This window comes from Onychomys torridus, chromosome 7 (genome assembly GCF_903995425.1).
Source record: "Onychomys torridus chromosome 7, mOncTor1.1, whole genome shotgun sequence".
Taxonomy (NCBI): Eukaryota; Metazoa; Chordata; class Mammalia; order Rodentia; family Cricetidae; genus Onychomys; species Onychomys torridus.
In genome coordinates this window covers 52822968-52850933 of record NC_050449.1, presented here as the reverse complement: position 1 = coordinate 52850933, position 27966 = coordinate 52822968, and the positions used below count along the sequence as shown (strand labels likewise).

The following is a 27966-nucleotide window of genomic DNA, read 5'->3' as shown; positions in this document are numbered from 1 at the left end:
CCCTGCCAAGTGGGGAGTAAAACCTGAGAGGGAAAATTAGAGGAATCAGGTCTTGAAAAAGACAGTTTGGGGAGTCAAAGGCCAGTCTGGTTTACAGAGCAAATTCCAGGAAAGTCAAGGCTATATGAGAGAAACCCTGTATTGGGGGCCCCCCATCATTCACCCCCCCCCCCCCCAAAAAGGGAAAAGACAATTTGATCTTGGCTAGAGAGACTTCATATTTTAGAGTGATTCTTTACTAATAAAGGAAAACTAATCTCGACAGTTTCACACTGTTAGATGGGCCAAGAGTTTAACCTAGATTGTATGTATGTGGACCATCTAAGTGCCCTTCAGTATAAGGTTTATTCAGTATTTTATAGTATGTACATACAAAAATGAAACGTTGTGCAGGTATGTGTTGATTGACAAATGTCTGCTAAATATCATCTAGTGAGGAAATGAAGACTATATCCAAGAGAGTGGTACAATATAGATACATTTGTGTGGGTGTGTGCATGAAATGTTGTCTAGAATGTTAGAGTATGGAGAGTCTACCAATTCTATGTAGTAATTCAGGATAGCTGAAAGTTGTCTTTATTAACACGGATTTCCCTTTTTAGGACAAAATGTTTGTATCTTTGCAAATTCGTGTTTAGTGGTGTTCTCTTTCTGCTTTTTATATAAAATTTGAGCTTGGGTTTCTCACAAAATTTTTATAAGAAAGCATTTTTGGTTTTACTAGATTTATTCTGATTATCTGAATCACATTACTTTATGTGTCAATAATTCACATAATGTAAATTCACTTTATGTAAATTACTGACAACTTTAAATGTACGTTCCCTTCATAACATGTTGGCATTTTGATTGAAGGTTTGGTTATTTCTTGAGAACACTGTAGTTAAAGTTCTTAAAAAGATACTCATTAATCTTAGAAAAATCAATACGATTTGTTTTTGGATGAGTAATTTTTCTGTAAAAACATCTATTTCTATATTTTTCATAAATGTTAAAACCTTAATTAGCAATACTTGAAATGTGGATTGGTGAGATCACTTAGCAGATACAAGGTGCTTGCTGCCAAGTCTGATGACCTGACTTAGCTTCCCTAGGTTTTACATGGTAGAATGAGAGAACTGACTCCACACGCACCTCTCCTCCGTCACCCTCATAAACAAACGTGGTGATTGATATATTATATATATTAAGGAATTTTAAAAATACTAGAAATTTTGGTTGAAGAGATGGCTCAGTGGGTAAAGTGTCTGGTAAGCATGAATACCTGAGTTCAGATACTCAGCACCCACATATAAAGAACAAAAAGTGAGTGTGATGATACATATCTTTAACCCTAGTTAGGCAGAGATAGATATATTCCTGAAGCTTGCTGTCCAGTCTGTACTGCTGAAATGGTAAGCTCCAGGTTCAGTAAGAGATTCTTTCTCAAAAAAAAGGGCAGAAAGCAAAACAATAACAAAAGTTGACCTTTGGCCTACACACACACACTAAGGGGCTTGCATGCTTAAAGAACATGATAGTTACAACCTTGGATAGACCTAAAACATTATTGAGCAGATTCTTCACTGATATTATAGCTGGCTGTGTTGATTTACAAATTGAAATTTTTTATTTTAATCTTGTTTTACTTTTTAAATACTAAGATATTTCAGGCCATGTGTAGTGGTACATGCCTTTAGTTCCAGGAAAGCCAGAGCTACATAGTGAAGCCCTGTCTTGATAAAACAAAACCAGAAAGATATTTCCGAGGTCCAGGGACCTCATTTGGGAAACATTTTCCTTGGCATTTACCTTTATCATCTGTGAGGTATCGCCATTTGCTCTATAGATAGCACTTGGCATACTGTCTTTTGATATCCTTGAGGTTTAATTACTATATATTTAGATACACATTTGGGGATTTAATTTATTTGATGTAATTGTTTTAATATACACTGTTTCATTTCTTCTTAGTAAATTAAAGAAATAACTTGAGGAGGAGTTTGTAGAAAGCAAGTTCATTGTATACGATGAAACATGTTGTAATCACCACCTTTTATAAAGTAGTTTCAAATTATTGCTAAAGTAAATTTCATCAATATAAAATACAGCATAGTTTTAAAATAGGATTACTCTTTACAGGTAACAATAGCTGTGTAGCACAGCTTTTATCCTAAAAGTTTAGTCACAGTTGCGTTAAATGCTAATTACTTAACCTCCCGTGTTGCCTAACTTAGAAACAAAAGAAAAGCCAAAAGTCAGCTGCACATGCACACACTGTCATTTAGCCACGCCCTCTTCCTATCTTGACCAGAATGGGTTTGATCTTGGTTTATTTTAGTTTAGTTAATGGATTTTCCTTACAGGAAGTCAGGTTTTTTGGAGAGCTCTAACTGTGCTATTTGCTGGGCTCTCATCCTTTTTGTTTAAATAATGCAGGTACTTTGATGGAAACCTGGAGAAGCTCTTTGCTGAGTGTCATGTAATTAATCCAAGTAAAAAGTCTCGAACACGCCAGATGAATACAAGGTCATCAGCACAGGATATGCCTTGTCAGATCTGCTACTTGAACTACCCTAACTCGGTGAGTACCTGGTAGTTTAAGGCTAGCACTATGTCAGAGGGTTAATCAACTTTCATTACTTAAACAAAGGACAGTCTGGAAGCCTGGGAGCAATAACTAACTGTATCTGTAGCCTGTTAGTAGATGAAGAATAAGGAAAGGAAGAGGAAAGTCCTAGTTCTCTTCCCAGTCCTGCTTCCCCATTTGTTTTCAGACCTGTCCAAGTTGTCATTAAATGCCTGAGTCTTTCTGGAGTTTATTTTACCACCACTTGAGAACTGTGTAATAGGCTAACAGTTTATAAACTTTTTTTATACAGCTTAAAATAGATTCAAAATTTATTGTTTCAGATATTCAAAATCCTTATACATTTTTTTAGAGTACTTTCAGGACTTCATACTTTTCACTTTTATTAATCTAGTCTGACATAGGTTCTTTTTGTTTTCTTTTTTCAAGGCAGGGTTTCTCTGTGTAACAGCCCTGGCTGTCCTGGATCTTGCTCTGTAGCCCAGGCTGGCCTGGAACTCACAGAGATCCGCCTGGCTCTGCCTCCTGAGTGCTGGGCTTAAAGGCGTGTGCCACCATCGCCCAGCCTGACATAAATTCTTAAAGATGGCAAATGGGGCCAGAATTAGAACAGAATAGAACCAAATAATAAGTATTTCTCTTAAAAAATGTCAGAAAGTTTTATTGAGTTACAGTGGTGTACTTTATAGCATTTAGTAAATAAATTTCAGGGTTAAATGAAGTCTTCATACTAAAACATTACTGTATTGGTAACCATTGGAAAGTTACTTTGTGGCATAAAGATGTTCAATTGCTTGGAATTGAACTTTCAATGTATTTTTATAGATAAGAAAGTGTTTAACTCTATAATAATTAGGACCATCTTGCTGATTTTTTTCTGCTTTAATAGATAAGCAGTTCTTTTTCATAGTTGCATAGTTACTAGGTGTTTCTCAACAGCATTTTAGACTCTTAAAGATTTTCATTGTTATTCTTAGAATTTTAGATATCTCTCTCTAAAGGAGTTTATTTAATAGGTGCTAACTTGTTCAAATGATCAAGTTTTCTTTAAAGTTAGAGAAAAAGAATGGTCCATGACCTACTTTGGTAGGGAAAGTGTGGAACTACGTTTCTGAATTCTCAAGTCCTAGTTGTGCCTTATACCAGTGTTTTGCTTTGGAACTGATCCATCAGTTTTTTCATTTAGGGTAGAGTTTTATCTTTCAAATGAGCTGGCTTGGATATCCTTCAGATCTCTACAGCCTGTGGACTGTATCACTTCCCTTTCCTTAAATCATAATCCCAGTGTATTTGAACAGTCACTGAATTTTGAAATACATTAAACTCAGGGGTTTTTTTGTTTTTGTTTTTCTCGAGACAGGGTTTCTCTGTGTAGCTTTGCACCTTTCCTGGAGCTCACTTGGTTGCCCAGGCTGGCTTCGAACTCACAGAGATCCACCTGGCTCTGCCTCCTGAGTGCTGGGATTTCAGGCGTTTGCCACTGCCCACCTAAACTCAGGTTTTAAAAATACCTTTATTATCTTGAATAGCTATTTTTTGCCAATTAAGATTTACACCATGATTACAGTTTCAAAGGTCTCTGTAAGCTAGTACTAAGATCTAAATAATTTGTCCCAGTTTGTAAATGGCTTTCTTCTTCTGCCTTTTTCTTCTGCTTCAGTATAACCTGTTTCTCCTTCATTGAAATCTTTAATCTTGGAGGTAGTTGTTACCAATATCAGTTATATTTTCAGTGCCCTTGATATTGTCCAAAAGTCTTAACAAAAAACTTGAGCAGCTGGGTGGTGGTGGCACATGCCTGTAATCCCACCACTCAGGAGGCAGAGGCAGGTGGATCTCTGTGAGTTTGAGGCCAGCCTGGTCTACAGAGCTAGTCCAGGACAGGCTCCAAAGCTACAGAGAAACCCTGTCTCGAAAAACCAAAAAAACAAACAAACAAACTTGACCAAGCATTTGTAGTGTATATTTTGGCTTTGTTTGCAGCAGATGATGGAGAAGTTAACATAGCAGGAACTATTCTAAATTTTAAGGACATAATGGAGACTAAACATAGACTTTGTCTTCATAGAACTTACAGGGTAGCTGGTCAGATTCATAGGGCATTCAGAAAGAATGGTAGGTACTTTGAGATAGCAGATAAGTCATACTATAGTACCGTGTTGGGGGAACCTGGGTAGTATTTTTCTTTCTCAATCTGGTTTGAATTTTACATTTATTAATTTTACTCTGTATGTGAGTGGTCATGTGTGTGGAGATGAGAAGACAGCTTGTGGGAATTGGTTCTCACCTTCTGGCATGTGGGTTTTGTCAGCCTTGGCAGCAAGCAGCACCCTTACTCCTGCACCATCGTCTCAGCTTGGTTACTTTTCTTGTTGTTGTGACCCTGTACCTAGCAGGAAACAGCTTCAAGGGAGTATGGATTTATTTTTGCTTGTGATTAGAGGATACAGTCTATCATAGCAGGGAAGGTGTGGTTGTGGGGATGGAATGTTAGACATTTGGTTATATTGTCTCTACAGCCAGGAAACAGATTGTTGACGTTCTCCTTTCCCCCTTTTAATCATTGTGAGTCCCCAGGCAGAGGAGTGGTGTCCCACCTGCTTCAGGGTGGGTCTTTCTCCTTGATTAATTCTTTTTTGGAAACACCCTCATAAGCGAATACTAGGGATGTGCCTCCTATAGATACTAAATGCAATCAGATTGATAATGAAGATTAACACTTGACACTCACATGGCCACATTAGACTGCAGTACAGTGCAAGTTCACTTTCTATTGTTGACACAGAATACCTGAGATAATCCACCTGAGGAGAAATTATTTGCTTTCGTTCATGTTTTTAAGGCTTCAGTTCTTGGTCTTTGCTTTAGGGCCTGTGGGAAGAACAGACTTCATGATGCTGTCCCTGATGGAGTAAAGTTCCTTTCACAAGGACATTCTACATTTACAGTTACTTGACTAAACTTCCAACTAAACTAAGTCTTACTCCTAAAGGTTCTATAACTTCCGAGTACCAAACAAATATAAAGGCTGCAGAGGACATTTAAGATCTAAACCACAACTGACACAGTTCATTTATGGATATAGCACATCCATAGGAATCGATGACTGAGGCTGTGATAAGAAAGTTGGGTAGAAGAAAGGCAGGTAAGAGTGCTAAGAACTGAAGGAAAGAACCTGGAGTTAAGGGGTTAAAGTTTACTGTGACCTAGGAGAGCTACTCTAAGTTGTGTGGTTAAGGAGTTATGAGTGGAAACTGCTAATGTTAGGAAAAGTATAATCCAACACAGTTCTTTTCTCATCGTTTCTAGATGAGTATACACAGGTGATGGTTTCTGCTCTGTTTTAGCAGTGTCACCTGGAACCCTTCATGGAACCTTACTAATGACTACTCTGTTGTTAGACATTTGCAGTTTCCTCTTATTTATACAAGTGTTCAGTACTTTGGCTATTAAATAAATGGGGTTTGTGTGTGTGTGTGTGTGTGTGTGTGTGTGTGTGTGTGTGTGTGTGTGTGTTCTGTTATTTTCATTTTCAGAGACAAGGTTTTACTATGTAGCTCAGGTTGGCCTTAAACTCATGACCTTCCTGCTTCAGTCTCCTGAGCACGAGATCACACACTTGATCTAAATAAATGTTTCTGATAGCTTCCTTTCCATAGTACTTTGGAGCTAAGTATCTGGGAGAGAAAGTCTCACTTTGAACCAAGATTTTTGGATTAAGCACTGTGTAACTTCACAACAGCACCACTTTCTTGGCACCTAACTCAGGAATTTTAAGATCTTGACTGTGTTTACTTATTTTGAATTCAAATAACTTAAAATGTAGGTGAAGAACCTGTTACTCTCTAAAATGTTGTGACTATAGGCATATTCCACCACACTTGGCTTTTTAAAATCTATCATTGTACTAAAAAATGCAATATGTACTAGAATAGTTCACTTTTATGAAGTAATTTGTATTCTTTAATATTTAGCTGGCAGTGTTTGCACATGCTTTTAATCATAGCACTTGGGAGGCAGAGGCAGGTGGATCTCTGTGAGTTGTCTACAGAGCTATGTCCATGACAGCCAGGGCTGCACATAGAAACCTTGTCTCGAAAAACAAAACAAAAAACAAAACAACAAAAGACTTAGGATTTGTTAAATAGAGCCCCATTCCCATGTTGAATCTCCCATTTAGACTTGGTGCTTTTGGCATTAAGCACCAACACTACTTGACAGAATACAGTCTAGGTCTACTTCTCCTCCATTACTTTAGATTTGTTTGTTTGTTTTTGAGGCAGGGTTTCACTATGTAACATCCTTGGCCGTCCTAGAACTGGCACTGTAGCCCAGGCTGGCCTCAAACCCAGAGAGATCCGCCTGCCTCTGCCTCCTGAGTGCTGGGACTAAAGGTGTGCATCACCACCGCCCAGTTTATATTTGGTTATGTGTATGGGTGGATCAGGTTGTGCACATGAGTGCAGTGCTCACAGAGGCCTGGAGGGTATGTCAGATCCCCTAGAGCTGTAGTTGAAGCAGTGGTGAGCTGCTTGACATGGGTGCTGGGAAACGATTGTACCCTTAACCTCAGACCCATCTCTCCAGTCTATTTTCCTTCTTGATCATCCCATTAAACTCTTGGTTCTCCCCCCCCCCCCAGACAGCTTTGGAGGCTGTCCTGGAATTCGCTTTGTAGACCAAGCTGGCCTTGAACTCAGAGATCCACCTGCCTCTGCCTCCCGAGTGCTGGGATTACAAGTGTGCACCACCACTGTCCGACCCCATTAAAATCTTGAGAGAACTGATGGGTTCCTATATTATCCTGTTTTTATAGACAAAATGCCTTTAAATTTTTTTTAGATTATATTGGCAATTTCTGATGGAAAGATGTTTTTTTAAGTTGAAAAGTTTTTTTTTTCTCATATATGTAGTGTGATCATGGTTTACTCTCCCCAGAAAGACAGTTCTTACAGAACTTTAAGAATCTGCTATTATCTGAATGTGGTAGCACATACCTTTAATCCTAGTGCTTCGAAGGCAGAGGCAGGCAGATCTCTTGAGTTTGAAGCCAGTCTTATTTACTGAGTTCCAAGTCTGTTTAAGCACCATGCCTTCTCCCTCCACGATTTTTTTAAAAAATATTACTTGCTATGTATGTAAAATAAAATGTTAGCGAGAAATTAAACCTTCTTTAGATCCTTTAAGATCATTTCTGTTATAGATACTATATTAGTTATTAATACTCTTTTGTTTGGATTTATTTACACCATAAACGGGTAAGTTTAATTAGTAGTCATGTTTCATGAGTTAAGTAAGGATCAGGGAATCAGGCGTATGCTTACAGACTCAGAACTTGGAAGGCTAATTAAGAAGATCTGAAGCCGGGCAGTGGTGGCGCATGTCTGTAATCCCAGCACTCGGGAGGCAGAGGCAGGTGGATCTCTGTGAGTTCGAGGCCAGCCAAAGCAAGTTCCAGGAAAGATGCAAAGCTACACAGAGAAACCCTGTCTCACCCCCACCCCCCAAAAAAAGAATCATGAGTCAGGTGATGGTGTTGCATGCTATTAATCCCAGCACTTGGGGGGTGGGAGTGGCCAGAGGCAGGCAGATCTACAGAGCAAGATCCAGGACAGGCACCAAAACTACACGGAGAAACCCTATCTTGGGAAAACAAAAGAAAACGACACTAGCGGAACAAATATATACTTTAGTAGTTAATGTGATGTAGAGAAGGTAGATTATACAGGATATGGTGTTGAAACAACATAGAGGTGAAAACGGACTCACATTTGCTTAATTTCGAAGTCATACATTTAAAGACTGGCTTTTTACCATGTATAGTAAAGTGTTTATGGATAGCTACACAATGTGAGCACTCTGAATCGAAACTTAAGTATTTTCCATTTAAAGGCCAATCATAGTTTTTTTTTTAAAAAAAAGGTCCTGTAAGTCTTTGGGTGTGTGGCAACCTGGTGAGAAATTAGCAAACTATGTAAAGAAAATGGACTGAATTGAACATAATCCATTCCCTATCCCCCACGCACGCACAAAGTTGAAACTTTGTTCTTAATTTTAAAAAATGATGTTAAATTTATTGTGGGGTATGGATCTGGGAGGAGGTGGGGGGCTAAGAGTAAGGTTTTTTTTTTTTTTGTTTTTTTTTTTAAGATTTATTTATTATGGATACAGCATTATGACTGCAGGCCAGAAGAGGGCACTAGGTATCTCATTACAGATGGTTGTGAGCCACCATGTGGTTGCTGGGAGTTGAACTCAGGACCTCTGGAAGAGAGTCAGTGCTCTTAACCTCTGAGCCATCTCTCCAGCACGAGTAAATTTAAAAAATTACTTTGTAAAAAATTCTCAATGAACAGTCAGGTGTGATGGCACACACCTTTAATCCCAGTTCTCTGGGAGGCAGAGGCAAATGGATGGCTGAGTTCAAGGACAGTCAGGGATACACAAAGAAACTATGTCTCAAAAGCAAAGCAAACAAAAAAACAAAAACTCAAAGAAATTACAAAGATATATTTTAAGGACCAAATCATTTACTTTGTTTTTCACAGGATTGATGAAAGCTCTGACATGGGTGGAACAAACTATATCATCTTCTTACCCAGTAGGAACTGCTATCACTTCTTGTGAGAGTACCTGATAATAATTGTTGAACTGTACTTGTATACCTGTCATCTTCTAAGTATTCCCCCATAAAATGTCACATGGTTACAAAGAGTATTACAGTCACTGTGACAAAGTGGTAGAAGTCTTGTGTGACCATTAATAGTAAAGAAATGGTGCTTTAAAAGGAGGTAAACAATGGGTCCAGAACACTTCTTCCTCTTGCAGAGGACCTAAGTTCATTTCCCAGCACCCACATATCTGTGACTCAAGCTCCAGGGAGATTCAACAACACAGGTCTCCTTGGTTACCTACAACATTCATCTGTGTATCCTTCATTCCCTCACATATACACAGTGATTAAAAATAATAGAAAATGTAAACAACAGGGAAAAGGTAAATGTACCATTATGGAGCCCCAGCAGAAATTTAAAATCGAAACAACAAAAGTAACAGAGTACCAAGGAGAGCATGAGATTCTCATACCATATGTGTACATTAGAATGTCTCTGCAAGTACACCTCAGAAATGAAAACAGCTGTTTCGAAGTAAAGGAGACAGAATAGGGGCATAAACAAGGAGGTTAATTTTTCTACATACTACAAAAGAATTTGTCCTCTTAAAAATGATCTGTCTCACAGTGCTGCTCAGAGTTAAGTGCAGTAACTGCTCACAGGCGCTTCTCCACTGTGGGTGCTCAGGGCAGTCCCCTGATAGGATAGCCCAAACCCCTTGTAAGTGAAAAGGGTTGTTTGCTTCAGTCCTCCACACAACTGGAAGTACAGGCACATGCCACATGTAAACATAACTGTTAATAAGCATTGCTTTAAAAAAGTCTCACATCCATGTCAGCACAGCTTTATCAATCTAACATGTGAAAAATGAAGTAGTTGATTTTATTTTTGGTTGTGAGCCTAGCCTTTAACGGCTGAGCCATCTCTCCAGCCTGATTTTATTTTTAAAATAGAATATTTTAAAAATTTTCTGAAGGTTTTTTTTTTTTTTTTTTTTTTTTTTAAACAAAGTGTTTGTTTACATATATATAGTTTTGGTTTTTCAAGACAGGGTTTCTCTGTGTAGTTTTGGAACCTCTCCTGGAACTCACTCTGTAATACAGGCTGGCCTGGAACTCAGAGCCTGGCTCTGCCTCCCGAGTGCTAGGATTAAAGGTGTGCGGCACAACTGCCCAGCGTAAGCTTGCTTTTTTGTTGATGTTTTATGTATTTATTTGGCAGTGCTAGAGAATCTAACATAGGACATCAGACAAAGTAGACAGAAACTGCCACTGAACCTTCCCAGCCCTGAAAGCAAAGCAAGTTACAAATACACTGTACTTGTACATCACCTCTAAGTTTCAATGTTTCAAAACATTGCAGGTAAAGATTAGAACATAGAACACAATGTATTAGTCATCTTTTATTGTTCTGTGTGACTTGAGCTATCCAAATCTCTTGGATTTTTTTGCCCTAAGCCTCATATTGCTGGAACTGTAAGCATGTACTTCCATATGGGCTTACTGTTGTTAACTATTTATTTTATAGTTACGGGAATTAATCCTAGGGTCTCATGCTTGTAGGCAAGTGTTTGAACATTGAGCTGTATCCTGTATAGTCAAGGCTGGTCTTGAATTCTTTTCTTTTCTTTTCTTTTTTCATTTTTATTTGTATTGGAGATAGTGTTTCTCAGCATATCCTTAGCTGTCCTGGAACTCACTCTGTAGACCAGACTGGCCTCCAGCTTGCAGGGGACCCACCTGCCTCTGCTTCCCTGGGATCAAGGGCGTGCACCACCATGTCCAGCTGGTACTGAACTTTTGATCCTCCCTGACTTTACCTCTAAGTTCTAGACTATAGACATCTGCCACTATACCTGGTTCAAAATAAAATTCTCAGTTTACTAAAAAAATTTTATTTTTAAATGACTGCATTCTATGAAATTCCATGAAGGCCTACATGTATTTGAAAAACATTTAAAGTTGCATATGCCTTTAACCCAGCACTTGGGAGGAAGGTAGGCAGATCTAAGTTGGAGGCCAGCATGGTCTACATACTGAGTTCCAGGACAGCCAGGGCTACATAGAGAAACCCTATTTTCAAAAACCAAAAAGAAAGGAAAAGAAAGCAAAAGCACTCCTGAAACATTTAAAAATACCATCTTGTTGAAATAGTGCTTTCATAACTATCCTAGCACACCATTTAATGTGGACTTTGCTATATTTGCATCTATTTATTTATTCATTCATTCATTCATTTATTTATTTATTTATTTATTTATTTATTTATTTTTTATGGCATGTATGACTGCAGGCCAGAAGAGGGTACCAGATCTCATTACAGGTGGTTGTAAGCTACCATGTGGTTGCTGGGAATTGAACTGAGGACCTCTGGAAGAGCAGCCAGTGCTCTTAACCTCTGAGCCATCTCTCCAACCCATATTTCTATTGTATAACCATCATAATTATTTTTAAATTTTAAGTATTATCCCCACCCTCCTTAAAAAAAAACTGTATATTTTAATATTCATTCTTCCTTTCCCCACAAATATACAGCCTATGGCAAATATTTTCTAAGACATTATTGTTTTGTATCTTTTATTTAAATAGAATCAAGTTATATGAGTCCTTTTGTCATTGGCTGTTTTCATTTAGCATGTTTTCAGGGGTCATTAATATTGCAGCATCTATGATAACTCTATTCCTTTTTGTGACTAAATATGCCATTATGAAGCTGCTCCACATCTGTCTGTTGATGAATATCTGAGTTGTGTCTATATTTTGGCTATTATGCATGGTGCTAATATAAATACTATGTACAAATTCTCAAAAGCATGTGCATTTTCATTTCTGGGAGTATACTGGCTGGGTCATAAGGTGTGTTTTCAATGAGAATGGGCCCCATAGGTTCATATATTTGAATGCTTGACTCCCAGTTGGTGGCTGTTTGGGAAGGATTAGGAGGTTTGGCCTTGTCAGAGGTGTGTCACTTGGGTGGGTTTCAAGGTTTCAAAAAACCTATGCCATTCCACTTAGCTATCTCTGTCTTGTGTTTATGTATGCCTGCTGCCGTGCTTTCTGCCCCAAACTAAACATTCTTGTCATTGTGTTTTATCACTACATTAAAAAGTAACCAGGAGAGAAGTTATGATAACTGCATTAATATTTTAAAGCACTTAATTGTCTGGTTGTTTTCAAGTGGTTCTCGTCAAGCAGATAATTGGAGCAGGTTTCCAATTTTTCCATCTCCTTACTTGTTAAAATCCGTCTTCTTAATTACCACTCTCTTAGTGAGTGTGACATAGTGTCTCATTGCGGTTTGATTTACATCTCCATGGTAGCTAATGAAATTGAACATCTTTTGTGCTTAGTGATATGCTTATTATATATTCATATATTTAATTCAAACTTATTGTCTGTCTTTGTAAAATTTGTAAATATCAACAACATGTATTTTCTATTACTTAGTCTATGTTCAAAGTATTTGTATGTCTAGATTTCATCATATAGAAGTTAACTTTAGGAGCTCTGATTTTTGTCAAATGGAGATTTTTAACTGTTAGAATTGTGAGATAATGAAGCTCTGAGGCACTAGGTAGTTTTACTTTTTTAAATAATGTCTTTGTTAAAGTTTATGTTTTATTTTTGTTACAGTATTTTACTGGCCTTGAATGTGGACATAAGTTTTGTATGCAGTGCTGGAGTGAATATTTAACTACCAAAATAATGGAGGAAGGCATGGGACAGGTAATTTGATTTTCACTTATAAAATTTACTTTTTAAGTTCTTGGATAACTATAACCAAGTAAAATTTTTGGGATTAAACATTTTTCTAGATTAAAACAGGCTTAAAAAAAAAAAAAAGACTTTCCAGTTAAAAGTCTAATTTAGATAAAGTGATTCTAGCATTCATCAGCCCTGATAATCTCTCTCAGGCTTACCCTGATAGAGAACTTTGTCTGGTATTTTGCTTGTAACTTTTCTTTTCTTTTCTTTTTTCTTTTTTTTTTTTTTTTTTGTGTGTGTGTGTGTTATTTACAATGATAGTTACATTCAAAGATGTAAGTATCATCAGAACCTAGCAAACTGCCTGGCAATGGTAAGCATCATGTAAATATTATTGAATGAAGACATAGTTTAAATTTTGATCTTTTTCAGACTATTTCATGTCCTGCGCATGGTTGTGATATCTTAGTGGATGACAACACAGTTATGTAAGTATTTCTACAGGAGTCTGTATGTTGATTGTTGTTTTATTGGTTAAACCAATTACCTTTGCCTGAGGACCTTCAAGAAGGTCAGTTATTGAAATTCTGAAGAGACCTTTCTTTTTGTTCCACATTCATTCCTTTGTAATACATAAAGACACTTGCAGTTTGCTTAGGAGTCACTCTTAGGATAAATTTGGAAATACGTGGTTGCTGAATTTTGGTAAACCTTAAAATTATATAATGGGATAATGAATGTGTTAATTGATACCCTCTGAGAAACAGGCCAAGACAGAAATCAAGGAAGAGTTTTGGAGGCTGAGTGTTGCTCAGTGAGTTACCTCGCTCATGTGAGGTCCTGGCTTTGGTTTCCAGCACCTACCATAGGAAAAAAAAAAAAAAACAAAAATGGAAAATAATAAAAAGGAATGTGACTCATTATGAAAATATGTGTGTTGGATTACATTAAAAAGAGAGGATCAGGGGGTTGGGGATTTAGCTCAGTGGTAGAGCGCTTGCCTAACAAGCGCAAGGCTCTGAGTTCAGTCCTTAGCTCCGGAAGGAAAAAAAAAAGATCAGATCGACTCAGTACAGGTACATAATGCTGAGAAAGAAAGAAAGTTTTCAAAAAGAAGAAACTCATTGTCCTAGTGAGGGTTTCTATTGCTCTGAAGAGACATCATGACCACAGCAACTCTTATAAAGGAAAACATTTCATTGGGGTGGCTGAGAGTCCTACATGTTGTAGGCAACAGGAAGTAAACTGACAGTCACACTGAGGGAAACCTGAGCAAGAAAAACCTCTAAGCCTACCAGCACATTGACACAGTTCCTCCAGCGAGGCTACACCTACTTCCACAAGCCATACCTCCTACCAGTGCCATTCTCTGTGAGCTTATGGGGCCAGTTACATTCAAACTACCAGACTCAGCTGAGTCTGGTATCCTTTAAGGATCCCCAACACTAAAATGCCCCAAGAAAGCAGAAGGCTGTGCCAGAACATTCTTGATGTATTAGCCACCGCCAGAGGATAGAGTGGTTTCTGCTGAAATACTGCTACTAATTCAAAGGCACTGCAGCTGGAAGCTGTAAATTAATTGTTCTCCTGTACAAATGCTGTCTTTGGATGAAAAAAAGAAATTGAGGGAGAAAAAGCAGAATGAATTTTTGTGTAAACCTAAGCTTCTTAGTTCCTGGGCCAGTGCTGTCTTTGTGCCCTCAAGTTGTCATTCAGGGTGCCAGGCAGATGGAGAGATCTTGGATGATCCCTAAACAAATTGTATAATTAGTTTTAGGTAATTGCCTATACAGGAAGTTTTATCTGTGACTAAAAAGTAATAAAAAGAAATGGCAGCAGTGTGTTTTAATGAGTAACTTTAACCTGATAAAGCTAAATTACCCTGACCAGCGCAGCTCTTCAAGCTCCACCTATTCCACTTAAGGGAAAAATTGTTTTGTGTGTATGCATGTGAGTGCACATCCCAGCATGCACATAGAGGTCAGAGTATAACCTGCAGGGAGTAAGTTTTCTCCTCCTCCTATGTTAGTCCCAGACATCCAACTCAGGTTGTTAGGCCTGTTGGAAAGTGCTCTTAACTTGATGCGCCTTCCTGCTAGCCTCTGCTACTTTTTCTTTTCTTTGCTTTTTTTCTTCATTTCTAGAGACAGGGTTTCTCTGTGTAGACCAGGCTATCCTTGATCTCAGAGGTCCACCTGCCTCTGTCTCCTTGGTGCTGTCTCCACCACCACTGCCCAGCTCCATTCTACCTTCTTAACTTCAGTTTACTTTGGTTAATTTAGAACATATTTACTGCTATTACTAGGTCTGCGTTAATCTTGCTTGTCTTAGAGTTACTTCTATTTCCATCACTGTTTAGGCTACCAAAATAAATCAGCTACCACCCACCACCCTTCTGCTGGTGGTGGTTTTTTGTTTTTTTTTTTTTTGTTGTTGTTGTTGTTGTTGTTTTTGTTTTTGTTTTTCGAGACAGGTTTTCTCTGTGTAGTTTTGGTGCCCTGCCTGGTTCTGTTTCCTGAGTGCTGGGATTAAAGACGTGTGCTTTGTGCATTCTTATCGTTGTATTTTTTTCTTCAATGTGTTAGCTTCATCCTACCATCCAGTGCACTGTATTCTTTCATTATTTCCAGAAATTGCTGGGAACTTTTGGTATCATATATACAATTTCATTCCCCAAAAGGTTCACAATAATAAGTGTAACATAAAAGTTTAAGTACATTGTATATGTAAAGTTGTATTAGTTTATGTAAAGTTGTATTAGAAGGAAACAAATTATCCCTTAAGACTAGAAATAACACAAAAGGAGTAAAACTTAGGGGTGAGGGAATCCTGGGTAATATTGACTAAACAAAATGTCAGTACCTTTTAAATAGTGATGAGCTTTTCTCTTTGGTACTTTGCAGTGGCTAGAGGGGGGTGGGTGTTATTAGCGATGTGGATAAAAAGAATTTAACAGTTCATCATGCTTTTTTGTTATAGACACTAGTCAAGACTGTATAATTTGATGTGTATTTTAGAAAGATGTAGCGGAGAAATATTGGGTGGTGAGATTTGTTTAGAAGGTTATTTGTAGGTTAAAGAGGATTTGGAGTCAAGATTTCAGTGGGAAGCAAGTTGAAAACAACAGAATTTACAAACAAAACTGATTGTGTGACATGAAAACCTGTGTGGATTGTCTGTTTCCAATTTGACGCATTAGTTAGGAACTAGTAACCTTTAGGTTTTGAATCCATTAAACAGGGTAAAAAACAGTTAAAGTAACAGGAGAGGAAACCAACACTCCTGGGAGAAATGTAGGGTGAAAAAAAGTAACGATTGAAGTCTTAGAGACTAAACTTTTCATTGAAAGAATAATACTGGTCAGCTATGGTACACTCGAGGCACAGGCAGATGGATTGCAAATTTGAAGCCAATTTATGCTGTCTACAATTTCAAAAGAGAATGCACAAGTTAGATGTAGTCAGACACTTAGATGGTGCTTTGAGTGAAAAGTCCAGGAACCAAAGGAGTAGAAGGATGAAGTAGAAGAACATATTACTTTCCCAGAATTATAAATGAGAAAGATTATTGGGTTCCCCTACAAAAACAACTTTACTAGGAAGATAATAGATGTAAGATTGCAGTGAATTAGTTATGAGTAAAAAGTGGGGGAAATATGGTAGTTCAAGGAGATGAGCTATCAGTTATATTCCATTAGATTTCAGACTGAATTAGATATTTGATGTCTACTCTAGTCACCTTAGATATTAGAACATCTTTTTAATGAAAGAAATTGATACAAACCCATGAATGTCACTGCCAGTTAGATTCAACAAGTTGTTCAGTTTTCTCAGGTATTTTAAGGATACTCTTAATAATGTTGTAAGCATTGTCTTTCAACATGTACACACTGAAACCATAAGGGTCTTGAAAATTCAGGATCACAGTTGGGACAATTCTTCCTCTGAGTTAACCAAAGCTTATTTTCATACCTTTTGTATAATGGGTTGCTGGTTAAAGTTCTTTTTGGGAGAGGACTGGATAGAAAGTGGACAAATATATATCTAAGACATAAAACCATTGTGCCTTGTTTCCTTGAAATCATGGGATCATTAAGCAGATGATATTCCAGTTTTGGGGAGGTAACTGTTGTTACAGTGTCTGCCATGCAAGCACAAGAACCTGAGTTTGAGCCTTATAACGCACATTTGGAAAAGTGGGAAAAAACCAAGCATGGTTACATGCATTTGTAATCAATCCCAATGCACAAGAGATTGTCTAGAAAACCCAAAATGAATGTCACTGGAGTAACATAACAACACCTAAGGTTGTCCTCTGGCCTGCATGTGCAGTACTGTGCACATAAATGTGCATACATTATGTATGTACGTACGTATTATATGCATACTCCCAAAAAAATCAGGAAAAAGATACTTCTGTGGAATAAGCAAGCAGGTCATAGTAGATTCACACAAAACTCACACAAGTGTAACGCAAAATTAGATACTCCAACTTAAGGGTTTTGTTGTTGTTCTTGTTTGTTTTTAGTATTTCAGATTGGGTAAAGATGAAAGAATTTTGATAATATCTGAAGTCATGGGAATATAATACCAGAGGTAGAATAACTGTTAAAACATTTGTTAATTGATGCTTGACGGTTTTGAAAAATGCATGTATTCTTTGGTCTTTCTTAGCATTTAGATATGTTATTACACTTTTTGTTGTTAGTTTTTGCCTCCTATTGTTTCTGAGGACTTAGGTATTATTTTTCCCCTATATTTAGTGCTTCTACAATTTTTTTGTCTTTGGCTTTTAGAAATTTGACTCTGATTTGACTAGGTGTGGTACTGTTTGTTCTGTGTACAGCTATTTGAACTCTGGATTCAGAAGTCAATATTTGTCTTCAAATTTGAAAACTCTTTGGTTCTTATTTCATGGGGTAGTAATGAGGCAAGGTATCACTGTGTAGCTTTAGCTGGCCTCAATTCACAGAGATCCTCTTGCTTCTGTCTCCCGAGTGTTGGGGTTAAAGTTGTGGGTATTTTCAGAATTCAGAAGAGGATATCAGGTCCTCTGGAGCTAGAGTTGCAAGTGGTTGTGAACCAACTAATAAGGGTTCTGGGAACATAAGTGGGCTCATTTAGAAGAGCAGTTGATGCTCTTAGTTGCTGAGTTATACCTCTAGCTTGTCTCATTTATTGAGAAAAGACCCATGTACCCCAGACTGGCTCTTAAACTTCATATGTAGCTGGGGAAAATCTAAACTACTCATGTTAGCTCTATCTTCCAAATGCTGGGATTGCTGGTATCCATATCACCATGCTTAGCTAGCCTCTTATTTCTTAAAACACCACTCTCTCTTTGTCTATGTTTGTGTGGTGTATGTTTATGTGGGAACATATGTGGAGCATATGTGTATAGACTTGCATGAGTGTGAGTATGTGTGTGGAGGTTCAAGACTGACATTGGGAGTTTTCCTTGGTTGTTCTACACTTCATTCATTAGGACTTGGTCTCCTAGTTGAACCTCTGCTTCAGGCTTGCTTTGGCCAGCTTGCTCCAGGAATCCTTGTCCCTGCATTATTTATTAGTATTGGAATTATAGGTGGGATACCTTTATATAGTGGGTGCTGGGGATCTGGACTCCAGTCTTCACATTTGGCATGGTAAGCCCTTTACCCACTGAGCCATCTATAGTAATAAAAACAATATTACTTCTGTCCTTTCTTGACCCCATAGTAACACCATTAAACCCATAGACACTTTTATTTGCCACACATTTCTTGGAGTATCTGCTTATTTTCATTAGTACCTTATATTTCTGTTTCCAAACATTCAAAACCTTTTTATTGATACATCTTTCTGTCATGTTCTTTTTTATTCTCATTTTTCTGTGTTCTCCAATTTTACCATATTTTTCTGAACCCTTTAGTCAGGATTTTATTTCAGTTGTGCATTTTTGGTTTTTCAGTGCAGGGAAACTGAAATTATATTTGCTAACTATATGTTTTCTAGCTGGATAGTTTTTGTAGATTTTATTGATACTTTGTTGATTTCATTAATAAAAACATAATTTGTTTATAGTAGCTACTAAAAGCCTTTGCTAACTCAAACACCTGGGCTCTCAGAGAGAGCTCTATTGACTGCTTCCCCCCAAGTGTGGCTCACATGTTCCTCTTCTCTTTATATTGCCTACATAATCTTTAGTTGAAAACGGGACATTTTTGGATAGTAAACTGTGATGTTCTCTATAATGACCTGCTTCCATTCCTCTCTGTTCCTTCCTCTGTTATTTTTTTTTTATCCTCCTGAAGTGTTTAGATGCTGATAGCCATAATCTGTTTTAAAATTCTCATTTCTACCATCTGCATTCCTATGTGTCATTCTACATTCATAAAACAAAAATTCTATTTAAAACATTTAGACTATAAGTCATCTAGCCTGAATGGATCACCTTGAGGTACAGGTTGGGAATGTATTTAAACAGAAGGCATGTCTCAGTTCTGAGCTTTGACTATTGGTTGAGTTGGTGTTTCTTTCTAGAGCATTTTGAATGTTCTTCACTAATCATACATTGGAAGTACACAAATTTTTATTTCCATCTCATACTCTTGAATTTTGGGCTTTTGTATCCTAATGCTTGTCAGCCACATCCATCTGTATATTCATAGCTCCCACCTTATTTGTCTCCCCACGCCATCCCCATCATCACTTCCGTTGCCACCAGACTCATTCTTCTCCTTATGAAAGAAAGGCATCACTAGGTGTTAAGGACGTTCCTGAATTATAACATTGGTGGTATTCTTGATTTGCCTTTCTCCTGTGTCTTCTGTACTCACCCTTGTACCAAATTCAGTTCATTCTACATCTTTACATCTTTGAAGTTAACATCAATATTCATTCCTATCTATCCCATTAGCATGATCCAGGCCATTTTTTCTTTGCTCGAAATTTACTGTTGGCTTCTAAGTGATTTCTTCATAATTGTTTGTTTGTTTTTTCAAGACAATTTCTCTGTAGCTTTAGAGCCTGTCCTGGAACTCTCTCTGTAGACCAGGCTGGCCTCAAAAATCACCGAGATCTGCTTACCTCTGCCTCCCGAGTGCTGGGATTAAAGGCGTGTGCCCAGCAGATTTCTTCATACTTTCATCACCTTCCAATAGTATTTCTCAGTTGCCTTCTATTGTCCTTTGCTACTCATCTTAGTGGCTCTTACATTTTCTGTTACATCTGTACAGGGACTTGATCTTTTGAAAGTATTGTGCATTTTGTTTGCATTTGGTTTTTATTTTATTGCTGACTGTCTCCTGTCTTTGTCATGTTTACTTTCTGAATCATTTAATTCTTCTAGTGCATTCATCCTTTATATTTTAATTTGTTCAACATCCTATAAGTTTCTGAACTTCACCCTCTGTTTTACTTACTGTTAGCTTTTGTCATTGCCTATACTTTGGAGCTGCACAGCCCAAAGTTACTGTGCTTACATTGACCGATCCTGCTGTTTCCATACCCTGATCGTATTCATTCTTTGGAGTTTCAGTACTTTTTTAGACTATTGAATCACTCCCACTTGCTCTTCATCCTCCAGGGTATTAAATACTGTGCCTCCTGCATTCTAAACCTACTACTACTGAGGTATTCCTGTTCCCACTCTCAGATTTCTAATTTTTTTTCTCAATGTTGGAGATCAAACCCATGATGTGGGAGGCAAGAACTCTACTACTGAACTATATCTCAATCCTTTTAAATACTTAATAATGGTAATTGAATGCATTCACTTCTTTATTCCTAGCATCTTTGAATAAGTACTTGAGATATATCATTATCTCTGTCCTTTGTAGAAAAATATCTCAACTCATCATTGAAAATAAGTAAATAAAATTAATTTCATTTTCCATCAAGACCATTAGCCTAAATGGTCTTCTGTATACACTGACCTCATCTAGAGTTATGCAGATGATACACTTACTTTGAGAGCATTTTCTTTGTCACAAGATTTTTCCTTGATGCTTTCATGAAATTAGGAAAAAATTACTCATCTAAATTGTGTATCACTTATTACTTATAACCAAATACATTTGTTTTTACTCATCATAACAAGTTTATTTTTTTATTTCATTTACTTTCTTAAGGTCTCCTTTTATATATATATATATATATATATATATATATATATAGAGAGAGAGAGAGAGAGAGAGAGAGAGAGAGCGCTTCTCTAGTAATCTTAGGATAAAAGACAGCATATATTTATTTATATGTTAAAGCCTTTGAAGATGTTCAAGTAGTGTATTTACTCCCATCTCTTTTATGGCAACAATGGCTCATTGTATAGCCTAGGCTGGCCTTGAATTCAAAATTCTCCTGGTCAGCCACCTGTGTCCTGAGATTACAGGCATATGTCACCATGTTCAGCTGTTCTGTCTCAACACTAACCAGTTGTAATAATATTTTCTGGAGTTGTGATGGATCTGATTCCACATCCTGTGGAATGTTCCTAAATAATAATAATAATAATAATAATAATAATAATAATAATAATAATAATTTCACGTCTAGATTTTAGAAGCAGACGGATTCATTGCCATTCATTTTTGGAGAATTATGTATGTTGCTTTCATAAAGTGTCCTGGAAACTGTTGTTGTAGCTAGCCAGTAGTGCCTGTATTTAGCTTTAGCAAGGTTTTGGGTTTGATCCCAGCATCTTTTTTTTAAATGATTCATTGACTCGTTGACTACTAGATCATTGACTATTAGATTCTGTTCTAGTTTTCTATTTGTGTGAAAGACAAATGTTTTTTTAAATTAAGCGCTGTTCCATCAATTTGAAGCAGTTCTTCTTAACTCCATACCTACTCTTTAATATGAGGTAATTACTGCCTTTATACTGTTGTTCATTTCTCCATCTTCTGACATATCAAGTGTATAATTGCTATACATTACTAACTTTGTGGCTGTCTTCTGTTCTGTCATTGATTCTTTTATGTTTTGCCAGTGAATTGATTATATATATTAACTTGGAGCCATTTATTTTTTGCCTTTCTTGAATATTATTCACATGGAATCATGTAACATGTGTTTCTTTATTACCATTGTGTGCATGTGTTTATGGATTGAGGTGAGTGATGGTACACATCTGCCACTGAATATAAGTAAAAGCCAGAGGACAAGTTTGTGAAGTGGTTTTCTCCTTTCATTTTGGGTTCCAGGGATCATCAGGCTTGCTCAGCTAAGCTAGCCTGCTTGTATTCTTTTGTGTATGCATATATTCTTCTTGGGCACAGTGTCTGTATTTATTGTATAATGTTTGATTCTCTGGATAGTAAAGACCTGAAGTTTATGGGTGGTTTGTTTTTGGCCAGTGTGTAAACTTTTAAGTTTAGTAGCTCTTGCCAAAATATTTTTCTAAAGTGTTTGTGCATATACTCCGTGCTAAATAGGAAGGAGATTCTTGGTGGGAATGTGGGCATATCTCACTGTAGTTTTAATTTACAATTTCCTGGTAGATAATGTAAAGCATTCTTCTACATTTCTTATCAGTTTAGGTAGCTCTGTAGATTTGTTTGTAGTACATTTATTTCACTGTGTGTGCATTGCATGGCACACATGTGGAGATGAGAGAACAACTTGTGGGAGTGAACTCTTTTCTTCCCTGTAGGTCCTGGGGAATCAAGCTCAGGCCGGCTTGATAGCTTGCCTTTAGCCCCTGAGTCATTTCTAGCCCTAGACAGTCCATTAAAGAAGTACTCACTGAAAACTTTTCTCCGTTCTTCTATTTAGTCTGTGTAGCTTTTTTGTGTGTATGAGAACGTAAGATCAGCCCAGGCAATCTGAACTTCTAAGATGTTCTTAACTGTAAACATAAAAATGTATAGATTGAAGTAGGGATAGGCAAAGAAGTGTTAGGGGAAGCTGCAGATTTTCTAAGTAATGATATGTTATGTGGTCTTTTGACATTTGACTTTTTGGGCAGGGGAATTACAGGGTCAGAGAGCATTGCCTTGACTGTTGGGTTTTGGAAGGCTTTTGTTTTCGTGTATCTGTGTCTCAGGAGAATGGGCAGAATAACTGAATTTGAGGTCCTTGGGATATTTAGTGAGATCTTGTTTCAAAGAAAGGTAGGAAAGGGGGAAAAGTAGAGAAAGGAGATCATACATTTACAAAAAGAAAACAGAGATTCATAAAAAATCTTGTGAGAGTTATATGTGATGTTATTTTCATTCTTCGTATTTGTCTGCAGTTTGTATATCAAAGTAAAAAAGACTTTAAAGGAAAATGCTTTTATTATTGGAACTAAATTATAGCATAATATTGTTTTGTTTTTTAACTCAGGGTGCTTTATATGCATAAGTGTTATTTAGTAGTTCTACTGACTAGTTTTCTGTCAATTTGACACAAGCTAGGGACATCAGAGAGGAGGGAGCACTTACTGAGAACAAGCCTTGATCAGAATGGTTGTAGGCAAGCCTGGAGGGATTTCTTTTAATAATCGATGGGGGAAGGCCTTGCCCATTGTGGAGCAAGCCAATAAGCAGTACTCCATGGCTTCTGCATCAGCTCTTGCCTCCAGGTTCCTGCCCTGTTTGAGTTTCTGCCCTAAATATTTTCCTGGGTGAACTGTTAACAAAATGTAAGTGAAACATGAACCCTTTCCTTCTCAAGTTGCTGCTTTTGGTCATGGTGTTTCATCACAGCAGTAGTGACCACCTAACACAGTAGTTGACACTCATTTAATTAAAACAAAAACCTTTATGGTTAAGTTAAAGTCACTTGATTTGAAATTGCAGCATTTCAGTTTCTTTGTTAAGTCAGGTATGATTCCCAAACTTGAGGGTGGTTAGATGATTCTGAAGTACTCCACATGTGTAGTAGACATTCTGGAGAACCTGTTTTGACTACCTGAGAGACGCTCCACAGAGAATTGGTCCAGTGACATTTCAATAAAGGTGGTAGCAACTGGTTTCCCATATTAATATCAGAAACTTTCATTATTTTAATAGTGCTATTTATTTATTTTCTCGAGACAGGGTTTCTCTGTAGCTTTGGAGGCTGTCCTGGAACTCGCTTTGTAGACCAGGCTTGTAGACTAGGCTGGCCTCGAACTCATAGAGATCCACCTGCCTCTGCCTCCCGAGTGCTGGGATTACATGCGTGAGCCACCCCCGCCCGGCTAATGGTGCTATTCTTAACAGTATGAAACAATTCTGTCTAGCTAAGATCAGCCATAATAAATGGTTTGTGCAATCAGAGAAGCATTATGGATAATAGATGTATAAATGTCTTTGGAACTAGAGCATCTGACTTAGAATTATGTACTTTATTTTACTGATGTCAAATCCATAAAATAGTAGATTTACTATTTTAAAGTGTGTATGTGTGTGTGTGTGTATGCGCGCGCAATTTACTGGTACAGTCATTACTTTTCACTAGTTCCTGATTTTTTTGTTTTGTTTTAAGAGACTGTCTTAGAACAGTACGCACTGGACTTAAAGGGAAAAACTCTACTGTGTCAACCTCCTAAATACTAGGATTGCAGTCAATTCTAAAATACTTTCATCATTTTGTTTCCATTCAATAATTCCTTCACTTTGCAATACTTAGTAATACTTGTCTGGTTTCTATATGTATTGATTGGTCTAATCTAGAAATCATAAGTAAACAAAATCATAATACGTGTCATCCGTCTGTTTGTGCCTTGCGCCCCCCGCCAGTGGTTTTTATGAGATTCATTCACTTTGTGGCATGAATCACCTGTTAGATCTTTTTATTGTTGATTTGTTTTTGTTTTTGTTTTTGTTTTTTTAAGATTTATTTATTTTTATTATGTATACAGTGTTCTGCCTACATGCATGCTTGCAGGCCAGAAGAGGGCACCAGATCTCATTACAGATGGTTGTGAGCCACCGTGTAGTTGCTGGGAATGGAACTCAGGACCTCTGGAAGAACAGCCAGTACTTTTAACCGCTGAGCCATCTCTCCAGCCCTTGATTTGTGTTTTATTAGAGCAGTTTCAACTTTCTGTGAACAAGTTTCGTCATGAACATTGTATATAAGATCTTGTGGGACACCCATTTTTCATTCTAAGTGCGTATATCTAGGAGGGAAGTTGAAGAGGTTTGTGGTAATGCTGTGTTTAACTTGTTGAGGAACTGCCAAATAGACTAATTATTGCTAGACCTTGCCTTCAACATTTGTGAATATGAAGATTAATTCATTTAAAAATACCTAGCATCTAGTGGCACTCGGAAGGCAAAGGCAGCAGATCTCTGTGAGTTAGAGGCCAGCCTGGTCTATAAAGGGAGTTCCAGGACATTCAGAACTGTAACACAGAGAAACTCTGTGTTGACCCCCCTCCCTCCCCAAAACAATAACAACAACAACAAAACTTTATCAGATACTGAATAGTTCAGACAGTGTGCTGGATACAGGATATTTTTTCATGGAGCTTATTGTTTGGGAATAAACAGTCAAAAAAATAGATGTAAAAACATGATTAAGCTTATTGTCATAATTAAAATGATGGTAAATTCTTCAATTTTTTATGTATTTAATATTTATTGAGCATATGCTGTTTGTCAGACACATCTAGTTTCATAGATTTTTAATTTTACAGTTTGTTTTTGCAGAATGGTAACCTGAGCAATAGAAAGGTCAAAGAACTTACTTTCATTTCATAATTGTGAACCATACTCAGATGAAGGTTGTTTCACCTCGTTTCCTTCATGACATTTTCCTTTCTGTTGGGAGGGAGGGAACAGTCTTATGTGGTAGTATTTCTGAAGAAGTATGGCATTTAGGATTTTTGAGGAAAAATTATATACATATTAGTGATTACAATACGTGGATCCATGCTTGAGTGTACTTGTTGATGACAGCATGTGTCATTTCATGCACTGAGTCATGGGTTTAAAGGAAGACAGTCAAGAATTGTTTACAGCAAGCTCTATAAGGGATGCAAACTTGCAGTTGTTGGACTCAGCAAAAATAGAATAGTTAAAGTAGAAGATGAGAAAATTAAGTCAAATTACAGAAACTTGGAAATCCCTGTTAGGACTAGTAATTGGATTGATTGATACAACATATACATTCTTACATTTTCAACTTAGAGTAATTTTATGCTATAGAATAAACAGTTTTGAAGTTATATTTTATTTATATATGTGTTGAAACTTGGCTTTAATAAACTTAAACTTTAAAAATTCTTTTATTCTTGTTTTCAGGCGCCTAATCACAGATTCAAAAGTTAAATTAAAATATCAGCATTTAATAACAAATAGCTTTGTAGAGGTAAGTGGTATATGCTTGTCTAGTTTTTGTCTCCAAAATTTGTTTATTTATCGAATACTAGTTCAGTTCTTCTTGTTGTAGTTTTGTTTGGTTTGGTTTTTTGAAACAGGATCTCATAGTGTAGACTTGGCTGGCTATGTACATCAGGCTGGCCTCTAACTTGCAGAGATCCATCTGCCTCTGCTTCCTGAGTGCTGGATTCCCAGCATATGAAATGCTAGTTTTTCAGCTGAAATACTAGTTTTCAAACTATCAAGAACTTGTTACTATATTTAGAACACTTATTAAAAAATTACTTTTTTTTTTTTTTTCTCTTTTTGGAGCTGAGGATCAAAAAACCCAGGGCCTTATGCTTGCTAGGCAAGTTCTCTACCACTGAGCTAAATCCCCAACCTCCCCCCCCCCCACAAATTACTTTTTAACGGTGTTTTCTTTACTGGTTTTTCGCCTTAGCAAAGAGTTGCAGTATGTTATTAAACATTTCATAATGAAGTTGAGGACCCTAACATTGCTGTTTCTCTGATTGTCTGACAGTTCATTGCCAGTAAGAGTGCTGTAGTTACAGTGCTGGAGAGTAGCGCTGGCGACTCTTGCAGAGGACCTCCGTGTTTTCTGTGGGCAGGCACTAGTCACAAATACGGTATATATACACACATACAGGCAAAATGTGATATATTTTTTTTCTCAGACAAGTGGTCAGCAATTTATGGTTTACCTTTGTTTGCAAATATTTATTGGAGGTGGGTATGGTAGGACATGCCTTTAAAACCCTAGCGTTCAGGAAGGCAGAGGTGGAAATCTGAGTTCCAGGACAGCCAGGGCTGCAGAGACAGTTTCAAAAAACAAGCAAACAAAAAAGGATTTATTGAAAAATACTTATTGTGTATTTGTTCTTACTGATTTTGTGCTGTAATGGCAGAATTGAGTAGCTACTACAGAGAACACTGTGTATAGGGAACAAAATGATTCACTCTTGGGTTGTTTTGAAAGTGCCATCATGGTAATGTCTGTATAGCTTGATATTTTAATTCTAGAAAATAGCCTTTATCTGTGTTACAGACTAAACTATAAAAGTGCATATTATATGTATACTGTCCATTTTTAAATGATCAATATATTTAGTGAAGTGATCTAATGTGTTAAACCCCTAGCCAGTATATTGACATTTGAAGCCAGGTGTGGAATGTTATTTATGACATATCTTACTTATATAATAAAAGTATTTCATAGTTTGTGTTTTATCTGTGTGGGATGATACTCACCGGGAAATCCTAGCACTGGAGTGACAGGGGTAAGAGAATTGCAAGTTTGAGAGTACTCCGGACTACCTAGTGAGAGACTTCATTTTAAAACAGACAGATAAACAAAAACCCAAATTAAACACTGCATGAGGCAGAGATTGTTGGACCTCTGTGAGTTCTAGGTTAGCCTGCTCTACATTCTCCCACTTCTAGGATAGCCAGAGCTACATAGTGAGACCTTGTCTGGCGGGGTGGGGATATGATGATGACAGTCGTAGAAACACTTGAGAATCAGTTCAAAGGATTATTTCGTTTTCAAGCACTAGTAAGATTCAATCTTTACCTGTGGTTTAGGAGTGGTTTTGTGTTTTGTTTTTTCTCTCTAGTCAAAGGGAGAAATGACTGACATAAATCCATTAGCTTATCCCAGGCTACTGCTTAGTGTCTGAACACCTTCCCTAATTAGGAACATACCTGATTTTCATTTTTTAAAAATTTTCCTGGGCTGGTAGTGGTGGTGCATATCTGTGTGGAGGTCAACTTGGTCTGTGGGGCACCTTCTAGGTCAACTGGGGC

General features: G+C 37.2%; 1 protein-coding gene across 1 annotated transcript in view; it reads left to right on the top strand.

The window, feature by feature from the left end:
* Positions 1-27966, top strand: part of Arih1 (ariadne RBR E3 ubiquitin protein ligase 1) — a 101461-nt gene that overhangs the window by 48573 nt on the left and 24922 nt on the right. The window contains exons 3-6 of the mRNA XM_036192708.1: positions 2419-2563; positions 12816-12908; positions 13320-13375; positions 26083-26149. Coding sequence (XP_036048601.1) covers positions 2419-2563; positions 12816-12908; positions 13320-13375; positions 26083-26149 — 361 coding nt within the window. The remainder of the gene's footprint in view (positions 1-2418; positions 2564-12815; positions 12909-13319; positions 13376-26082; positions 26150-27966) is intronic.